This window comes from Bemisia tabaci, chromosome 1 (genome assembly GCF_918797505.1).
Source record: "Bemisia tabaci chromosome 1, PGI_BMITA_v3".
NCBI classification, from domain to species: Eukaryota; Metazoa; Arthropoda; class Insecta; order Hemiptera; family Aleyrodidae; genus Bemisia; species Bemisia tabaci.
In genome coordinates this window covers 43,618,686-43,640,010 of record NC_092793.1, presented here as the reverse complement: position 1 = coordinate 43,640,010, position 21,325 = coordinate 43,618,686, and the positions used below count along the sequence as shown (strand labels likewise).

Here is a 21,325-nt window from a genome sequence, read left to right as displayed (position 1 = left end):
TATTAAGTCAGTGAATAGCAACAAGTTCGTAGTAGTATGAAAATGAGGACTTTGCCAGGTAAAAAATCCAACAGCGTTGCATGATGGTGCAGAAAAATACGAATTAAATTACAGTGTTGTATAGGGATTATTATTCAATATGGCAACGCTGTAAAGTAAAAGTATTGCATGTTGCCCCTTCAATAATCGGGTTATGCAATCGTGCAATGTAGCCCCTTCAATCTGCGGTTTATGCAATGGTGTATTTTTCAAGATGGCGCAGCAGCGTTGCCGGACGGTGCCTTTAAATAAATGATTTAATTATTGGTGAAATTTTACAACATCGCATTTTACAGTGTTGCCAGATGGGGCAAGAAAGTAGTTAATTTTTTCGATACAGTGTTGCCAGATTGTGCAAAAAATTCGGATTCTCGGACTTGTAAAAATTTTCGGTTTCGGAAGACCGTATCTAACAGTATGGGCCTGGTATCGGATACTGTAGATTAGGGTCTGATTCGGGAAATTGAAAAATTTTCGGAAAATCACCCTCCTCCGATCCGTTGCGGATTGATGCGATTCTTTTCCACTTTCTAAGATCGGAAAACTGTACTGACCGAATTTTAATACGACTTTTCGTTTCCGAGATTTCTGACTTGTAAAAGAGCCTCCCTAAAAAAGGGCCTTTTTTGGCCCCTTTTCGGGAACCCGGGGATTTCGTTCGTTTGTGGCTTAAATGAAACCTTATGATGAGGATAGCCTCCAGTAAAAATTTTAGCTTGAGTATACGTCTAGTTTTCGAGATACAGCGTTGCAAAGTTGGCATATTTGAGCTTTAAAATTCTCATATTCTCAGGTATCTTATTTTCTGAGAACGATTCAATTGGATGTTTTATGATATTTTGTAAAATTTTATCAAATGTTAGTATTATTATCGAATGCATATTTCTATTGAAAAATTAATACTACTAATTCTGTTAAAACAACGTTGCAAAGTTGACATAAAAACCTATTACAAATGTTCATTTTATCAAGTTTCTTAACTTAAAAACGAACTTAGTGACCGCTAAAAGATATGTTTTAGGGGTTTAGATGAAATTTCATGATAGATTAAGGCTTTTGTTAAAATTTAACTCAAAATGCAAGTATAGTTTTAACGATACAGGGTTGCAAAGTTTATATATTTGAGCTTTAAAAATGTCTATATTTTTGAGTTCTGTGTTTAAGAAGCTACTTTCGTAGAATTTAATCACGATTTAAGGCAGGAAATCAACCATTTATGTCATCTGTAGATCAATGTTTGTATTTGAAGAAGAATACTTTAATCGGTGGTGATACAGCGTTGTCAATGCTTAAAACTTTGAACTCTGCATGGATTATGATTTTTTCTTGTTGAACACGACTTCAATGGGTTTATTTTGGGGCATCTGGATCAAAGATATGTTTTCAACATGCTCTATACATATACGAGCTTGACATGATTGGCACTGCCAAGACACTGCACCGTTGCGTATTGAGAATATACTTTTTTCCAGATATATTTCACTGGGAGATGGATGTATTTTTTATCAGAATGGAGGGGTCAGCGAATTCTACCAAGAATTTACATCCAGTGCCGAGATCATAATGTGAATGCTTAAATTCATTTTGAAATACAAGTATGAAATATGACAATAGCCTGGTCCTATTCTCTTCGGAATGCTGTCACTGTGACACAGAGGTCTTAATACTATGGGGACAACCCTCAACAAAAATGGAACTTTAACAATTTATTAATGAAAAAATAGTTTGTAGTCATGCCGAAATAATAATTTTTGACCAATCCATGCAACAATATTTTAATAATTTTAAATATTTTATTATTTTAATTTCTTTTTTTTTATAAAATTATCTATTTAATTTCTTTTTTTATTTAACTTTCTCATCATTTGTAATTCTTAAGTCGAAGATATTCTATCCTTTAAGGAACAATGAATGTATTGTCTGTATCAAGATTTATTTGTACTTAAAAAACTCGAGCGTTTCCATAGTTTATGTTTGTTTTTGCATTCTGCCTAAAAAAAAAGGTAAAATTGACATCCAAGGGAAGGTAGAAATTTTTAGATTTTGAAAGCAACACTGATGCTGAGCCATTCATTGTATGCCATAAATTCACTTGGATTACGTTTTAAAATCAGATAATTATTGGAAGTATCCTTATTTTAAACTTATTTTATAATGGAATGTTAAGAGAAACTTAAATAAAATTGGCAACAGTGCCATTTTAATTCCAGTTTTCACCTAGGATTGACAAAAGTCCTCCACATTTCTTTGCTTCACAATATCACTTATCAACGATTTTTCAATCTTGTCTTCAATAAAATAACACAAAATAGACATTTCCCCAGATACAAGTTGAAAACTTTGCAACACTGTATTATTGTATCCTTTTATAAATTATACTATGCATCTACAAGTATCACTAATTGTTGATTTTATGCCCCCAAATACAGTTCGATCTTCAGTAATAGCGGTTTGTGAATGAGAAACTTTAAAAAATGATCTTTTTAAAGCTGAAAAATGTAAACTTAGCAACGTTGTACTGCCAAGACAAGGCTTACGCACGAGTCAAAACTCTTACTGGAGACTTTTTATATTATAAATTATCGTGTGCGCCTCGTGTAAGTATTGTAAAGTTATTTTTGAAGTTGGTTTTTGGAAGAAAATCCATAAAAATATGAGAATTTTAAAGCTTAAATATGCCAACTTTGCAACGCTGTATCCCGGAAACAAGACATATACTCAAGCTAAAATTTTTACTGGAGGCTTGTCTCATCATAAGGTTTCATTTAAGCCACATACGAATGAAATCTCCGGGTTCCCGAAAAGGGGCCATTTTTAGGGAGGCTCTTTTCGGCTTCGAAAGACCGTATTTTACAGTATGGGGCTGGTATCGGAGACTGGAGATTAGGGTCTGATTCGGTAATTTTCATTTTTTAGCGCTTGGAAATGCGTACGGGAACCTTATGTTTTGCGATGAGCGACTGGGATTGGGTATTGCAATGTTCAGATTGATGAATCAAAATTTTTAAAGTTACAGTTTAAAACAGTTCGTGTTTAGAAAACGCAAACGCGTTTAGAAAACGCAAACGCGTTTAGAAAACGTACGCGTTCTAAAAACATGAGGGTTGTCAACCACAAACATCGATTCCTTCTCCTTCTCCGAACTTTAAATCAACACTTAAATCATCGACTTTCCGATTGTTCTTCTCACGGGACATCCTGGTGAAACGGAACTTGCAGTCGGATGATATGTACTTGGAGTACAGGTACGGTGCGGAACAAATGAGCGCCAGTAAACTCAAGTTGAATAGAAGAACATCCGTCAAGGTAGAGGGTGCGCATTTGATTTCCGGATAGACCGGGCACAATGTGATGTTTGCTTCGGATGAGTTTTCCACCACTGAGGAATTCACTCCAACAACAGCAATGATGATGGTGATGAGAAATATGTTATCAATCATGATTTCTTCCTTGCGATACCGAGAAGAGAATGCATACTATTTATACGAAATCTTTACTATCGATCCAACTGTTGTGACTACGAGTGCGTGCGTACCTTAGATGCGATTCTAAAAACTCTTGAAAATGAATGGCGCGGCAAACCCGTACTTCCTAGTCGAGTAGCAGCAATTCGGTTTCTATATATGATGAAATGAGATTTTTGTTGCACAAATGTGTTCGAGCCCAATTATAAAAACCAGTCATAAAGGAACGATAAAACGCGGGTTTGCCGCGCCATTCATATTTTAAAATTTCCAAAATCGCTTCTAGCGCGCGCACGCACTCGTAGTCACACACGTGGGTGCGCCTGTGATGATTTGGGTCCACTTGTGAATACAATAACGCAACAAGTTGCGCGCTGAGACCGATTTCCAGCTCGTACGGTACTTCGAACAAACTCACAAATACGCATTCTTCAAAGCTCATTCGCTTAATCGCGTATTCGAACAATGGAAGGGCAGACATTTTATTTTTAGGTAATATTTTATTAGCAGGAAGTTTTCGACGGTCATAGAGCGTCCCGGACTTCTGGGGAGCGGAAGGATTAGGTCTTTTTCAGAGAGCCGCTCTCCTCTCTCTGGTGCACAATACTATGCGAATCGCACTCAAAAGTATGCATATCTTCCAGTCCCGTTCGTCTACTTTCTTGTACCCCTGCTTTAAGAAGTACATTATTTCATGCTCGTCTGCGACACGTTCTAGGAGATGGCAAAATCTTTCCGTTATCTCAACTAACCTATAACACCCGACGGGATCGTAAGTGTCTATTGAGCTGAGTTTAAGATGGTGGAACAACTTGTCAGGAAAAAGGAGTCTGGCAAACTTGTTCTAAAGCTCTGCTCGTATTCCTGGAATCTTGAAAGAGAGAGCCTCATATACCGTGTCCAAGGCGTTCATCGCTCTAATCGATTGTGATTTGAGGGTTGGAGCGTCCATACTTGACGAGTTCTTGTTTTGAAATGATCGATCACACTTCCTCGACACTATTTATACGTTCCCTGACTAGAATTGTTAATTTTTCCCACTTGTATGAAAGCGTAGTTTTATATTACTACTACAAATTATGACTACACAGTTTGTCCGAGTGTAATCGAGTCTGGTGATTAGCAAATACTACTATATTTACTTTGATTTAAATTACGACGACACAGTTTGTCCGAGTGTAACCGAATCTGGTGATTAAGAAATACTACTATATTAACTTTGATCTAAATCATGACTACACACTTTCTCCGAGTGTAACCGAGTTTGGTGGTGAACGAATACTACTACTATATTTACCCTGAGGTAAATTATGACTTTACAGTTTCTTTTCACTCGGTTATGAAAAGTGTAAATTTGTCTCCGAGCGAAAGTTCATCGGTCTAGGTTTTGATGACATTGGAAAACCTCGAGTTTAAAATAGTTTTCACTTGTTCACTCTGAAATCTTTTCAATGAACAGAATCTAGCAAACGTAAAGATAGTATAGATTTTCTGTTGTGACAAACTCAGAAAACTTAGAGCTTAAAAAATAGTATCACTTGTTCGCTCTGAAATTTTCGCGTGATTCGCGATAACGCTAACCTGCTCGTAGTTTTCAAACAGGACAATACAAACTTGCGACACATCTACGACGATCGCGTCAACACAGATTTCACGTTCGAAGATTTCAGACACATCTGCTCGGTGTGCTGGCAGGACAAGTACGGGTTTTTAGTCATCGATAAAGATAGTAATAAGAACGAGGGAAGGTACCGGAAAGGTTTCGATACTTATATTGTACAAGATGGATAACTTATCGTTGTCGACGATCGCTCAGAAATACGGTAGTATCGATAAAATCCGTCAAGATATCAAACGGAAGTTAAATACCATTCGCACCGGATAGGCGGACGCTCAGGTGACGTTGAAGAAAGTTTTCAAACCGTTGACAGATCCGCTCGCAGCGTTGCAGAAAACTGTCTCGTCGTCAACACCCGCACTTGTTGCTGCTCCTCAGGAAAAGAAAACCAAGATCGAACCTTCAAAATCGGAAACGAAAGATAAAACAATGTTTGTTGATAGTTTATTTGCTTCGTTCGGATCACTGAAAAATATGAACAATGATGATGATGATGATGATGATAACGACTCAAACGAGGAGGAGGATGATGATGATGATGATGATGATGAATCGTTCCAAGACGCAACGGATAAAGAACAAACAACGGGTCGCACGGAAGACGACGACGTCGATTCTCGAGACACAATCACTGCCCCGAACGTACAATTCTACTTGGACTATCTGGAAAAACATCCGAAACAATCCGATCCCGCGTATGGTGTGCGAAAAGCGATCAACGGAAACTTTCTCATCGGAAACCGAACCATAAGTTTCGATTCGGACGGACGACTAATCTTGGACGGTAGCGATGAGGTGTTCGAACCGACACCCGGGTTCTTGGAGCTCCTTTTTAAGAAACATCCGCGTAATTACACAGCAGACGATCGCGCTAAATTCCAACGAGTAGTTACGCTCACCAATGCGCATCGGAGGGATCATCATCCACACGGTAGACCCAACTCGAACCGCAGTCAAAAATACCGCGATCTCATCAAACCTTTGTTCGCTACATCGACTCCGAGATCAACGAGGAAGTCATCGCGTAAAAAACTGAAGAAAGGCTCCGGTATCAAAATTCATCGTGCGAAACGGGAACTCGTCTATTGGGACGATCCGAACGAATTGGTCCAAAGTCTCGTTTTACTTGTACCTTCGAAACAAGCTGGTCACACCGATCACGATCGTGAAATTCTGAGTATCGTCGAGGAGCTTCGCGAAGCGGATTACATCCACTAAATATAGGATCCGCACAAAAATGAGTCACACCGACCGGTTTGGAAGATCGAAAGGGACTTACGTTCGCAACACGAAGCAAGGTCTCAAAGGAGACGGTTTCTTACTGGACCCCGACGGGAATTATCTTGTATCCAACAAACGGATCCGACAACTGCAAGATCCCGAAGAGGATACCGACGCCGTGAACTAACAATGAACAGACTCGAGGTGGACGGAAGCTATGAATTCGACACAGCTTTGTTTGGAGAAAATGGAAGAATACAAAAGTATCGCGCAACGACTCGAGACGAAATTATCACGACTGGAAAATAGGATCAGTCAACTAGAGGCTGTGAATCGAATGAAAGGTAAATAGTGTTGAGATGAGTCACACGGACGGTTTTGGCCGATCGAAATTCCGCCACGGTCCAAAAGGGGACGGATTCTCACTGGATTCCGACGGAAATTATATCGTATCGAACAAACGGATTCGTCAAGTGCAAGATCCCGAAAGCGATGAGGATGCGGTGAACAAACAATGGTCCGAACGGAAGTGGAAGGAAGCTATGAAATTAGGTCAACACTGTCTGGAGCGTATCCACCAACTTCAACAATCTTACAATCGTCTTGTTAAAATAGTAGCATCGAAACAGCATTTGAATCGAGAGAGCGGACGACGACGACGTTGACGGTAATTATCATGTCGGCAGAAAAACGTGGGATCGTCGAGGAGCTACATAAACCTGCACGACGAAACTATCCGCGTCGTAAAGTACGGATTCTCGGATTGTTCGATTTATGGCAAGCCGATCTCGTCGAGATGCAACCGTACGCCTCGGTCAACAAAGGATACAGATATCTCCTCACCGTCATCGACGCGTGCTCGAAAAAGGCGTGGGCCGAACCGCTCAAATCGAAAACGGCCACGGATGTCACTTATGCTCTGCAACGCGTTCTCAAAGCAGCCGGAAAGTCACCGAAACATTTACAAGTCGACATGGGCTCGGAATTCTACAACTCCAAATGTCAAGCATTGATGAAGCGTCACAAGATCAATATGTACAGCTCGTACTCGACAACCAAAGCCTCTACTGTGGAGCGATTCAACCGAACGCTCAAAACGAAGATGTGAAAAGAGTTCAGTGCGCAAGGATCGTACAAGTGGGTAGATCTATTACCGAAACTCATCCGTGAATATAACGGGAGCGTTCATCGCACCATCGGGATGAAACCAATCGATGTCACTGATAATGATGTACCGATGATCCTGCAAAAGCTTCGTGGACCGCCGCTGAGTAAAATTGAAAAGAGACGTTTGGCCAGACGAAAACTGAATGTCGGTGATCACGTCCGGATCTCGAGACTCAAAGCCATGTTCGAGAAAGGATACACACCGAATTGGAGCACGGAAATCAAGATTGTCAGCGTCAATCCGACCGTTCCGATCACGTACGATCTGAAAGACGCGCACGATACGATCATCAAAGGAAAATTCTACCGCGGAGAACTCCAACCCACCAACTATAAGGATACGTTCCTGGTGGAGAAAATTCTGCGTCGCAAGAAAAACCAGGCCTTTGTCAAATGGTTGGGTCTGGATGCGAGTCACAACAGTTGGATCGATAGTAAGGATTTCGTATAAATAGTATGCAACGCGAACTGTTTTAAACTGTAACTGTAAATACCCCAAAAAAAAAATTTTTGATTCATCAATCTGAACATTGCAATACCCAATCCCAGTCTCTCGTCGCAAAACATAAGGTTCCCGTACGCATTTCCAAGCGCACACTACTAAAAAATGAAAATTACCGAATCAGACCCTAATCTCCAGTCTCCGATACCAGCCCCATACTGTAAAATACGGTCTTTTGAAGCCGAAAATTATACAAGTCCGAAATCTCGGAAACGAAAAGTCGTATCAAAATTCGGTCAGTACAGTTTTCCGATCTTCGATAGTGGAAAAGAATCGCATCGGTCCGCAACGGATCGGATGAGGGCTGATTTTCCGAAAATTGTTCAATTTCACCTAATCAGACCCTACTCTCCAGTATCCGATACCAGGCCCATACTGTAAAATACGGTCTTTCGAAGCCGAAAATTATACAAGTCCGAAATCTCGGAAACGAAAAGTCGTATCAAAATTCGGTCAGTACAGTTTTCCGATCTTCGATAGTGGAAAAGAATCGCATCGGTCCGCAACGGATCGGATGAGGGCTGATTTTCCGAAAATTTTTCAATTTCACCTAATCAGACCCTACTCTCCAGTATCCGATACCAGGCCCATACTGTAAAATACGGTCTTTCGAAGCCGAAAATTACACAAGTCCGAAATCTCGGAAACGAAAAGTCGTATCAAAATTCGGTCAGTACAGTTTTCCGATCTTCGATAGTGGAAAAGAATCGCATCGGTCCGCAACGGATCGGATGAGGGCTGATTTTCCGAAAATTGTTCAATTTCACCTAATCAGACCCTACTCTCCAGTATCCGATACCAGGCCCATACACTGAAAAAAACGTTTCCTAAATTCAAGGCGACGCCGTGTTGACCTAAGAAAATTGGATACTTGAAAAAAGTGAACAAGAAACGAAGTCTTGAATGAAGAAAACGGTATTGCCTTGGTCGACGAAAACGCGATTTCTTGAACCAAAACTCCTGTTACCCAAGTAGCATGGATTGCAATTTCATTGCAATGGATTGTGAGTTGATTGCAATTTTTGCTTGTTGCCTATACGTTCATTTGAAGGCGCTTAAAAAGTTGCAATTTTATTGCAATAAGTTTGCAAGAAATGTAGATTATGCTTGTTGCCTAACCTTCTTTTTCAAGGCACTATAAAGACTGCAATTTCGGTGCAATCATGTTGTAACAAATTCACGCCATGTGCCTGGCATCCAATTCTCTAGTTGTTTTAAAGTTTTTTCGACTTAAATGTCTCAACTAACCCATATAGCCCAACATATTTTGAAAATATTGTCACCTTTATCAAAATATTTTCATGGCAATATTGTAATTAAGATATTTTCAAAATGTTTTTAAAACATTTTAAAGGATTATTTTGAAAATGTTTACAAAAAATATTTTTAAAATAATTCAAAAATATTGCCTGTAAACATGCATATTAAAAATATTCCTTATGAAAGTTTTGAAAATATTTTAAAAATATTTTTTGAAAATATTTTAAAAATATTTTTTGAAAATATTTTAAAAATATTTTTTGAAAATATTTTTAAGTTCTCAAGTTAGTATGTGGTGTAATTTACACCGGTGTAAATTTAGTGTGAGTACCTATTACGTGATATCGAAAAAAAAATCAGACAAAAAAAATATATGAAAAAAATAAATAACACGACAAAAAATAAATAATAGGCAAAAGAAAGAAGCCTGAGAAAAACGGCGTTAATCAAATCTATGATGAATGTTGAGCCACGCACTGACGCAATGCATGCGATAACAGCCTTAACAGGCGTGATTTCAACCCTGCTCATCATCAGCTCCGTGTAGCACAGTGGAAGAGTGCTCCGCTATGACATTCGCGGGTCGGGTTCAAGCCCACTCAAGGGCGTCCGGTATTTTATGCTGCTAAACGTCGTAGGACATTAGGTAAGCATGGGTTCGAGTTATTATAATTTCCCCGGAAAATTTAGGGGTTGAAATTTAAAGGTCGTCAATATTGAAATTTCTTTGCAAAAAAAAATTACAACTTTTTTACAATGAGGGGGTCAGATGTTGTAAAATAATTGCAATTTTCTTGCAAGAAAGTTGAAATCATCTGGAAATTTTATTTCATTTAAATTGCAATTTTTTCGTTGCAAAATGCTACTTGGGTACATTGAAGCACGAAAACGTTTCCTTCAAATTAGGAAACACCGCCGCGCGAAGAGTTTCCTAAAAGTAAGTAAGTGTTGTGTTGTTTTCAGGAAACGTTTCCTCAAAAAAAAAAAGGAAACAGTATCTGCAAGCGTTTCCTTAAAATTAGGATACGGCCGGTCCCGCCGCGTCGCTGCCTTGAGAATCGACTCCCCACCCAGTGTCCCTATCCATACCCGTTGAAGCGCATACCCCTATCGTTGGTACTGCCGGGGGTGATTTCCTTCACGTAGTTGACGCGCTTCGCGCTCCCTCTGGTATCCTGATGAAGAACTCCGTTTCGCCCTGGCTAAGATTTGATCCTGTAACCTTCGACATTGTCCCGGGAAGAGTGAAATTCCGACACCGTAGTCCACTCGGCCATCCTACCCTCGCGAGCGACGAGGAGTTATTTTCCTATGTTAAACCTATTCGCATCTATCTCTTTGGCTACACAGATGCCCACCTGCTACCGTTCAATAGCACTTGGGTTTCTCTAGCAAATACTACCTCAATTATCATTTAAATATATTAAATATCCACATATTTCCCTTTTCTTTCTGTTTATCAGCCGGTTCTCAGATATTATTTAAAGACCGTGGGCCATCGCCGCCATAACTTAACCAACGTATTCCCCTTTGTTTTTCATTCGGAGATAGTATAATCATGGAGTAAATTATTTTTTTATTTAAGTCTGGTTAAAGGACAGATTTTCATACGTGCCTCTCAAAGGTAAATTATCACTCATTCGATTATCCAATCTGACACCCATATCATTAAGGTTAATGCGTAAATCAAAGAGGCTCATGTGAGAACCGCTTCTGCTCATACTGAAAGTAAATATGATTTAAAATTCCAATAAAGTATAGACAAAATAATCTAAGATTATTTAATGCTGGCTATAAAATTGGCACATAAAAGATGAATGATCTTTATGGAGTTTTCAAAATGTACTCGGAATAGCGGTAAAGATGTGGTGATAAAGGCATGTATAGGTACTACTTTAATGAGTACATATCGGGCCGAGTCAAGCTTTCTGGGATTTGAAGACACTTATAAAAATGTTCGAAGCTACGACCAGATTCCAAGAGTGTACTTGCAGTAAAATGTTGAAAAGCTTCACATTATTTATTTTTACCTACATTAACGGACGCACGCTTTTGTTTAGAAAATTTAAAGACATTTTCGTCGAATCAGAAAATTCACCGAAAAATATTAAAGGAACTTTGGCTCTGATCCGTGCATTTCTAGAAAGCATTCTGACATTTTGGACAGAAAACAATATTTTTGATAAGGCACAAAAATTGCGTTTTTTCAAAACCTCCACCTTTCCGACGCGTAAATCCCTTACGAACAAGAGATAAATTGATTAAATTTAAACATACTGAATTTGTTTGGAGTGGAGTGGATCTTACGAATAACGCCATCCAAGCGCTTCGCTCGGATTTCTGTAAAGGACCGTTCAAATAATATGCAACGCTCTAACGGAGAGAAATGGTCAAGGAGAGAGTTACGCCGTTTTGTTTTTACGTGTGAAAGAATAGGGACCTACGTCGCAAAAGTGTTACGAGGGAAGAAGTGAGTGGGGTTCCAAAAATTGGAAATTTAGCGTTACGTTTTTTATGAGCGTGATGTCACTCATGGGCGTAAGGGTGCATCGAAATTTCCACGTAGGTAAGCCGTAGAGAGCATGGTGGTATACGGACGGAAGGGCTCATCATCTCAAAGTGTAGATGCATCCTTCCGCCAAAGGAGCGACGGTATATTTGGAAGGCCCCTCTTGAGCAACTCGCCGAATACATGGTGGTGTACGGCACGTTGCATCCACCTCCTCAGTAGGCGTTTGGTAATTTTTTTGTTTCCTAATTTTAAGGAAATGGGTTTCTTCGATCAACATCACATAGATCCTTAAATTGAGGAAACAGGAAATGCTATGCCCGTTTCCTAATTTTAAGGAAACTGATCTCTTCAAACGACACTCCATGGATTCTTTAATTCAGGAAACGGCTTTGCTTCTCTCCGTTTCCTAATTCTAAGGAAACAGGGTTCTTCGATCAACACCACATGGATCCTTAAATTTAGGACACAGAAGCGATTCCCTCGTTTCCTAATTTTAAGGAAACAGTTTTCCCGTTTCAAGTATCCGTGAGTCTGTTTCAAGAAAACGTATACGTGGTTCAAGAAAGCATGGTTTTCTTAACTCAACACAATTTTGTTACCTTGGATCGAGATAACTGTTGCCTTGTTCCAAGCTAACACCGTGTTGAAATTAGGAAACTTTTTAAGGATGCATGTTTCCTTAAATTTAGGACAAGTTTTTTTTCAGTGTACTGTAAGATACGGTCTTCCGAAACCGAAAATTTTTATAAGTCCGAAAATCCGAATTTTTTGCACAATCTGGCAACACTGTATCGAAAAATTAACTACTTTCTTGCCCCATCTGGCAACACTGTAAGATGCGCTGTTGTAAAATTTCACCAATAATTAAATCATTTATTTAAAGGCACCGTCCGGCAACGCTGCTGCGCCATCTTGAAAAATACACCATTGCATAAACCGCAGATTGAAGGGGCTACATTGCACGATTGCATAACCCGATTATTGAAGGGGCAACATGCAATACTTTTACTTTACAGCGTTGCCATATTGAATAATAATCCCTATACAACACTGTAATTTAATTAGTATTTTTCTGCACCATCATGCAACGCTGTTGGATTTTTCACCTGGCAAAGTCCTCATTTTCATACTACTGTTCGTTACCGTCGATCTGCCCGGCATGAATCCATGCTGGCGAACAGAAATGTGATTTTTAACATGGTTGAAAACAAAAAGAACTCTCTCGTATACTCTCGCACATGCATTTATAATGCCTGTGGGTCTGTAGTTTGATGACTCTGAATCATGCCCTGACTTGAAAATCGGGGTTACATAAGGAGTTTTCCCTTTGCAAGGGAAGACCCCAGATTGAATTGAAGTGTATTAATAATATGAGTTAAGGGGTTTACCAGCAGGTCTGCACACCCTTCGATGATATAGGACGGGATTCCGTCCGGACCACATGATATTTTCGCCTTCAAATTTCGCTATGCTTCCCGCACTTCACCCGCCGTAATAGATGTAAAATTCAACATATCTACTTCAGGGTGCTCATTGACACCTTTATGCATAGCGGTACCTTCCCTAGTAGCAGCGTTATATACAAATTACATAAAGTTAATGTAAAGAATGTATAAAGTAGTTAATTATATAAAAAAACATAATATTTATATAAGAATGTGTTGAAGAATTATTGACACTAAAAAAACCGTAAATGTTATTTAAAAAAGCATACAAAAAAGGAATAATTTATGTAAGCAAAAAGGTATAAATTTTAAAGTTTTTTTATATAATATTCATAATATTTTTAAATCAATATTAATTGAAACATTAGCATAAGGATTACTTAATTTGCACATAAATTTTAGATAATGAAAATAGGAAAAAAAAGAAATTTATGTAAGGAATTACTTTTAAATTTTTAAAAAAATTTACGTAATATTCATACACATTTTAAATCAATATTAATTGAAATTTTAACGTAAAAATTACGCAATTTACAAATAAATTTCATGTAAATATGACCTGAAAAAATGAAAAAAATTTATCCGAGTGAAAAGATATAAAGTTTAAGAATTTCTTTATGTTCATATATTTTTTAGATGGATGTCAATTGAAATATTAGCAAAAAATTACGTCTTTTCCGAATAACATTTAGGTGAATAAAACATGATAAAAATAATTTATGACATTAACTCTTCCTATTCTTTTCCTTTTTATTTATTCATTACAAATTTTTTACCTACACAAGAAATTATGAAGAAGATGAAAATGGAAACTAGGCCTAAAATATTATCAAAATAATACTTACCATTTCGTCGGCCTCCTATGGTGTAGTGGTTGTAGCGCTTGCTCTATGATCGGGAGGTCCCGGGTTCGATTCCCGGCCAGGCGACCCGAGTTTGATGGTCTCAAACAATTGTTGCCTGGGACTGGTTCAGTAGGGACGGAGGGGGATGGGACTTAAAGCGTAGGATTAGCCCTTGAGGGCTATTTGAAGTAGTAAAAAAAAAAAAAAAAAAAAAAAAAAAAAAAAAAAAAATTAGGTACGTATTACTTAATATTTAAGTAATTTTCATGTACTTTTTACAAAAATTTTATTTATCTATCATAAAGAAATTATGACATTCACTCCTCCTGTTCTCTTCCTTTTTACTTAATTATTACCTATTTTTTACGTAAAGAGGATTTAATCAAGCAGATAAAAATGGAAACTAGGCCTTAAATTCTATGTGAACATCATTTAATTTTTATTTACAGGTTATTTACAACTTACTTAATGACGAATTTTTTTTTTTTTTAAATAATTTTTATATAACGCTGCTACTAGGGTTGCTTGGAAGATTTTCATTCATATTGCACGAGTAATTGCTAAATTTGCTTTTTCGAGACGGATACCGAAGAGAATTGATCAGCAAAACCGTATGCTAAGTTATCGCCTAGATATCTAACTCCATTCAGCGTTAGTTTATCTTTTAACACAAACGGCTTTCTCCCACCATTCACATAGGTAATTCTAAAATGTTTTAACATTGGTTTTCACGTTAGCCTGCAATTTAACCATATACATTTTGTACGCTGTATTATATGCTCTTTTTATTGCAGACCTGCGTCCCTTAAACCTATTTAAACAGTGTTTAGACATTTTCTTTTTTCTAGGTAGGTAACCTTTTTATAATGTGCTCAGCTCTCAGGCCAAGCAGCTGAACACATAGGGGGATGATCGCAGATGGGGGCGTAAGTATCCACCAGATAGGGTAGTCCTAGAGAAGGGAGATGGTCTAGGGGGGGTGTAAGAGCCTTATCACTCTAAGTATATGGTCACCTACCTCGAGAGTGGTATCCTAGGGAAAGAATATGAATCACAATCTAGGGGTGGCCGCTCAATGTATTGGGATGTAAAATACAATACCTAGGTACAACGGTATAACAATAACAGGTCGACAACTACGACACTAGGTCACACAGACCACAAACAACTATCACACAGAACTCTACTACACACAGAACTCGTCTACTATGGTATACACACAGACCATAAAGACACACTACTACAAGGAGGAGGGGAGGTTTTTCCAGGCAGGAAGAGCCGTCGGGGATGCAGCCGCAGGACAGGACTTTCGGCGAGGGGAGGGGTACTCAAAGGCTCAATCTCCGGGTAGAGACGCGGGACGGGGCGATTTGAGGAGCCAAAGGCTCGGAAAGAAAGTGAAAGACCGCTGGGGCGAGAGAGGGGTCGGGAACGAACCGTAGGACCGAACTTTCGACCGAGGGTTACTCGTGGACTTGACTAAGGGTAGAGACGCGAAGTCGAGGGACCGCGAGGAGACGTAGGCTAGAGGTTGCGAAACTACTCAATTCAGGGGATTTCAGAGGGCTCCTCGTGGGTCTCCAGGCCTGCTAACTTGGCGTCATTTCCCACGGTTAGCTCACCAAAATCCCCTGACCACGCATGTCACATCCGCCAGGACTCCAAAATCCTCGGAAAGCAACAGGTTAGGTTGCCATCCCGTGGACCTTGGTCGCCCGGCGCCCGAGACTGGGGTATACGCAATTGAGGGATTCCTCGGGCTTTCTGACAAGGCTGTGTCTGGTGATGTCACCGAGCGATGTCACTGACGGATGTGACAAGCTGTGTCATGAAAAACCTCGTGGTTCGACTGATTTTCCGGGAGCGATGCCAGCCCAAGGCTTCCAAGACGCGGCGCTTCGATATTCCGTTATACTTTTCTTTAACTTGACCATGCCGATCAAGTCGGCTACGATAGGATTGCGCGAATGGAGGGGTCCAGGTAATTTTTTTTCGGGGTAGGAATGCGCGAATGACAAGGAGGCCTACAGTCAAGGATTGCGCGAATGTAAAAGACGGTGCATTTCTGTTACTTTTATTCATGTGGCAACAGCGCAGGCGTTGCTGACCAGACTCGCCCGAATATTTGAAACTGTCTTATCAGGTAGGCACGCGAGAGCTTCCAAAAATGGAATATATCATCATATAGCGTTCGGGTTTTTACCTGATAAATCGGGAGCAAGTTACGAAAAATTTTGGTCTGCGATTCAAGAACTCTGCCACGACTTATGTGACGGGCACTTTTCTCCGAAAATTTTACTTCTTGATTTCGAGATTGCTGCAATAAATGCTGCTAAATGCATTTTCCCCGATATTGTTATAAAGTGATGCTATTTTCACCTAGGGCAAAATTGCGGTTCAAAAATATTGCATCAGGGGTGCTGTCCAAGGAGTTTAATGACAAAGACTCTGAAACCGGGAGGTGGATGAAACTGTTTTTTGCTTTACCATTCTTACCCTGTATTGACGTTTCCAAAGCATTCCTTGAACTTATGAGTACTAAGCCTGGTAAAGTGTGAAGTAAAAGTGTTACTCTCTGTCACTGTAATTTTGACACAGTTCTTTTTTCCCCGTGATAAAAGACGACTGAGATCACCGAGAATAATCAGCCGCACTCTTTGGAATGTTGCCACTTGTAAGAGAAAAATGAAAATATTTTCTCACACCATTCGCGCATTCCTAATGATACGCATTCGCGCAAACCTGCCCTCGCTATTCGCGCAATCCTGTCGAAATTAAGGCGCCATTCGCGCAATCCTGTTTCACCGGACTAAACAATGCGCATATTTAGTGGCACAGAGCTATAAATTGCATCATTCAACACAGAGTAAAAATAGTCAACAGCAGCATTTGGATCAGTAATATTGAATAGACACCCCCAGTTTGCTTAACTGAGGCGAAAATACAATTAATTGAAGTTTGCTTTTTTAAAATTAAAATAGGGACGTTGGATTCTGGTGGTATTAGTAATGCCGACGTACCTACTGATAATCCCACATAAATAGGAGGCTAGGGTAGGGTGGAACTTATCCTCAGACAAAAGAGGGTAAGATTCTTTACTAACTTCTACATGAACACTACTGAGAATTAAGGCTAGAGTTTTACCTTGATGATTCCCCACATTATTACAAGATTTCAGATTCAAAAGTGCCATTAAATTGCCAAGAGACCTAGCGTTGGCGTTTCCAGATGCGAAATCATACCTAATCGACTCCCTTTACTTCACTAATATTAAAATCACCTACAATTATATTATCATGGAGGATTAATTCGGTGTATAGTCCCATAAAATATTGTCCAGGCGCCAGGTAAGTCTACCTGGAATTTCGGGTACATAGCAATTTTTTTTGGCTTGCTTTATGTATTTTGGGTCGTTGACTCCAAATCTGAAGTTTCCTTACACGTACCTGGTGTGCATTTGCCGCCATATTGAAAAAATGGCCTAAAAATGCCTTTTTTGCAGGTTTTTCAAGTAGCAGCTACGCATGAGAAAAAATCCTGGATTTAGTTCATATTGTATTGAATAGCTGACGTAATTTGGAAGAAAATGGTATGTAAATATGCTAGGTTTGCTCAAAAATTGAGGAGGATACAGCATCGCGTGAACATCGCGTCCATTCTTGTTCGCGGCGCACCCGTCAACGCGTGGTCCGGCTCGCCGCGGTCCGCCAAGTTCCGAAGCGTTTGAAAGTTCCGAGTTCAGACTTCCGAGGTTCCTCAATTTTTTAGCAATCCTACCATATTTATATACCCTTTTCTTCCAAATTACGTCACTAAATCCGGGATTTTTTCTTATGCGTAGCCGCTATTTTTAAAAAACCGCAAAAAGGCCTTTTTTCAAAATGTCGGCAATTGCTCACCACATATACGTGAAAGGAAAACTTCAGATTCGGATTTAGCGACCCAAAATACATAAAGTTAGCCCAAAATAAATAGCTGTGCACCCAAAATTCCAGATAGCCTCATTTTTAGCCATCAGGCGCCTGGACTAATAAGGGATTTTGAAGTAACATTCTAAATGCTAAAAATATATGCAAAAACCACTTCTACTCTCAGATGCTGGTATGAATGTTCTGCTGTCGATGTAACATCCTCGCCACATGAAGTCAACAGATATTACATTCAAAATCCATGTAAGAGTTGTTCAGCAGATTTTTTGAATTTAATGATGTAAACCCGACACTAAGTACCTATTTGTTTTTCTTAGACATCTTCAAAAGCAATTTCTTTTGCAAGCCTTGGATCCTGACGCGTACTTAGGTATACAAAATTAAACACACCCAGCATGCAAAGAAATTATATTCATGCATACCATTGCCTTTCAATCAATCAAGAAACGAAACTTTATATTACTAGCCGTTCTGGACGCGCTTTGCGCGTCCGTCACGGCCAGCCAAGGGGCTGCCCCCCCCTGGACCCCCGATCACTCGCTACGCGAGTGAATTCCGGCTCGCTCCGCGAGCCATTTTTCTCAGTAATTGGACGTTTGATCACTAAGATGTATACATTTTGGAGACTCTGGAGGCAAAAATGATTTCGTCATAGAACCTTGTTGCCGGAGCGTGCCATCATTTGCACATGAATAGATGTGTGGAGGTGAAGCGATGATGGGGATCGATAATTTCTTCAAAAACGCATTTGACTGGGACGTCATCCCTTCGGGTGGCGGAAAAAGACAATCCATGGATCTCCTTCCGCGATTTGACTCGCTGAAGTAGCAAAAGGTCATCTTTACCTCTTAAGAAGATTATCGGTGGCGCAGGGGTCTAAAAACTGCTCAACGATAGTATAGTTCGAGTTCCGAATCGCAATGAGCCCACTCGTGTTTTTTTTCTTATATTTTCATCGCATATAAATTTCTCTGATGTTTTTGTTTTATTCTCTCTGATTGCATATTAGTAATCATAACCTCATTTCATTTCCTTTCCTTTACCTTTTTCCTTTTCTGTGTCATCTTTGTCCATTTACAATTATTATTTTAAAATAGCATTTGCCTAGTATACAATTGATGCTTCAAACGGAATCAATTGTTTTAATGGAATTTCCGGCTAAATCATGGGTTTTCCCAGGAGGGCAGCCTCTCGTCCTTCCCGCACTATATTGTTGCCAGATAAGTTGCTTTTTTGGCACTTTTCTTAATTCAAATCCATGTAAAATATTCACATTTATCTCACAATCTGGCAACCTCTCGAGTGAAATAGAAACAAGCAGGAAGCTCCAAAGCATTCGCGTCGGAAATCGGCTCTGGCGACGGTAGGTAGTTGTTACGCGTTTACGGTTTCCTTGGTAACCTTTGTTTGCTATCAGCTGATGTCGAGTAGTATGACTAGGAAGCTCCAACCACGGCATTCTTCGAAAAAAGCGCGAAAACTTATAGATTTGAATTTTCAAATTTTAAACGTAAAGTACATTTTTTCCAGTGCGAGATTAAAGCACAGACCCGTTTTGAATTATTGACAGTATCACCATGATTCCAAAAATACACTACACAACATAGCATTCGCACACAGGAAAAAGATATCAATTAAAATAAAATCAGTCCCCCCTAAACAGCAGAAAATGGCGCCGATTCCCATCAACCAACACGCGGTCTCTCCAATGTAACATGGTCCGTTGATACTCCCCAGCTGGGACCGTCGGGAATAGCAGCTCTAGTGCAAGCACCAGAGCCGCTAAAAAGGTAGAATCGCTGAAAGTCTGAATCCTTCGAAGTTAATATTAATGATTGTTTTACTTCTCATTGTGAGTGAACTAATCCGTAGGCAGATTTTACATCTCCATAAAAAGGTTTATACCGAATTCAATATGTTTACAGGATCCAGATGTAATCAGTTCCCCTTTACCTGTATTCTACCGGCCACCTTCTTCTGAGCATGACACTACCATCATGAGACCAGCCAGCAATGAAGAATGTATCCATCCAGATTACTTAATACCTTTAACAGGTCCAGCGGATTCGTGGAGTGGTAATTTAGGACAGATTCCAGAATCAAAATCAACACAGCCACTGTTAGGGGCCGATTCACCTATGACTCCAGTTGAAGAGCATGCTCTTCCTCATGTGCCACCAAATGGAAACAACAACATTATCAGTACTAATGTTCTTCCTAAAGAAATTAATGATAAGCAACCACTATCTTATGTAAATGTGAGTGTAGATAATGTTCCTACATTTACTATGGGTGCACAAATGTCAGAGCCGCAAATAAATTGTTAACATTCGCAGATAAGTATTCTCTTTTTAGGGCATTATTCATAAAGATGACATTTACCTAGGGTGAAACGAAAGGGTCAAAAGAAATTGAAAATTTACCAACGAAATTAAAACAAATGTGCGCTCTGTGTGTGTTTTTAGTTTGGATATATTGGTTCAGTTGTTTTGCTCGTTTTTGAGAAGGTTCCCTGCTAAAAATGTCTCATGGGAATTTCACTCAGGCTGTTTTGGGCAGGGGAATAATTCCCCTGAGAGGTGGCTCTCATGAGAAGTGGCTCGCATGAGAAGTGGCTCCCATCGGAAGCTCCCTAATCCGTGCCCAAAATGCCGTCTCTACTAGCAGAGCCATAGAGGAAAAAGATTAAGGATTAAACGCGAAAATTAATTTGTTCTATAGCCGTGGCATGGTTGAGACATGAAAGAAATTCTTAGCCATTATGCAAACCTCCGCAGTGCAGTCATTCCCGAGCGGTCCCCCATCTAAGTACTAACTACGCCCGACGTCACTTAACCCCCTTGATCGCCCGAGTGCCCCTGCCGTGGAGCTCCGGAAGATCGCGTGATAATCGTGAGCATAAACATTCCCAGCGCCGCGCCGCGCCGCGCCAATTCCATGATGGAAAGCAACGATATTCTTGAAAATTTCTACATTACCCAGTTTTAGAAAACAAAAATAATAAAAAATTAGATCAATTTTTGGAAAGAAAGAAGTGAGTAACACATGAATCAAAATAAAAAAAAATTATATAAACTTATTAAAACAAAGAAAAATGAATGAATGAAATTGAATGAAATAAAGCATGAAATGAATATATATATATAGTTAAATTAACATAAATAAAATGAAATAAAATAAACAAGAAAATTAAATAAATTAACCTAAAACAATAAATAAATTGAATAGATTAAAATAAATAAATGAATAAAATAAAATAAAAATATATTAATATAAATAAATACCTAAATAAAATAAAATAAAGTAGATTAAAATAAACAATT

General features: G+C 39.2%; 1 protein-coding gene across 6 annotated transcripts in view; it reads left to right on the top strand.

Moving 5' to 3' along the window:
* The window catches only part of Alk (Anaplastic lymphoma kinase), a 374,422-nt gene extending 354,088 nt beyond the window's left edge, over positions 1–20,334 (top strand). For 5 of the 6 annotated variants that reach the window (XM_072301305.1, XM_072301308.1, XM_072301306.1 and 2 more), the window contains one exon: positions 19,928–20,334. In XM_072301305.1, the coding sequence (XP_072157406.1) occupies positions 19,928–20,329 (402 nt within the window). In that variant the 3' untranslated portion in view covers positions 20,330–20,334. The remainder of the gene's footprint in view (positions 1–19,927) is intronic. The other variant, XM_072301312.1, reaches the window with a different exon arrangement.
* Positions 20,335–21,325: the final 991 nt, after the last annotated feature.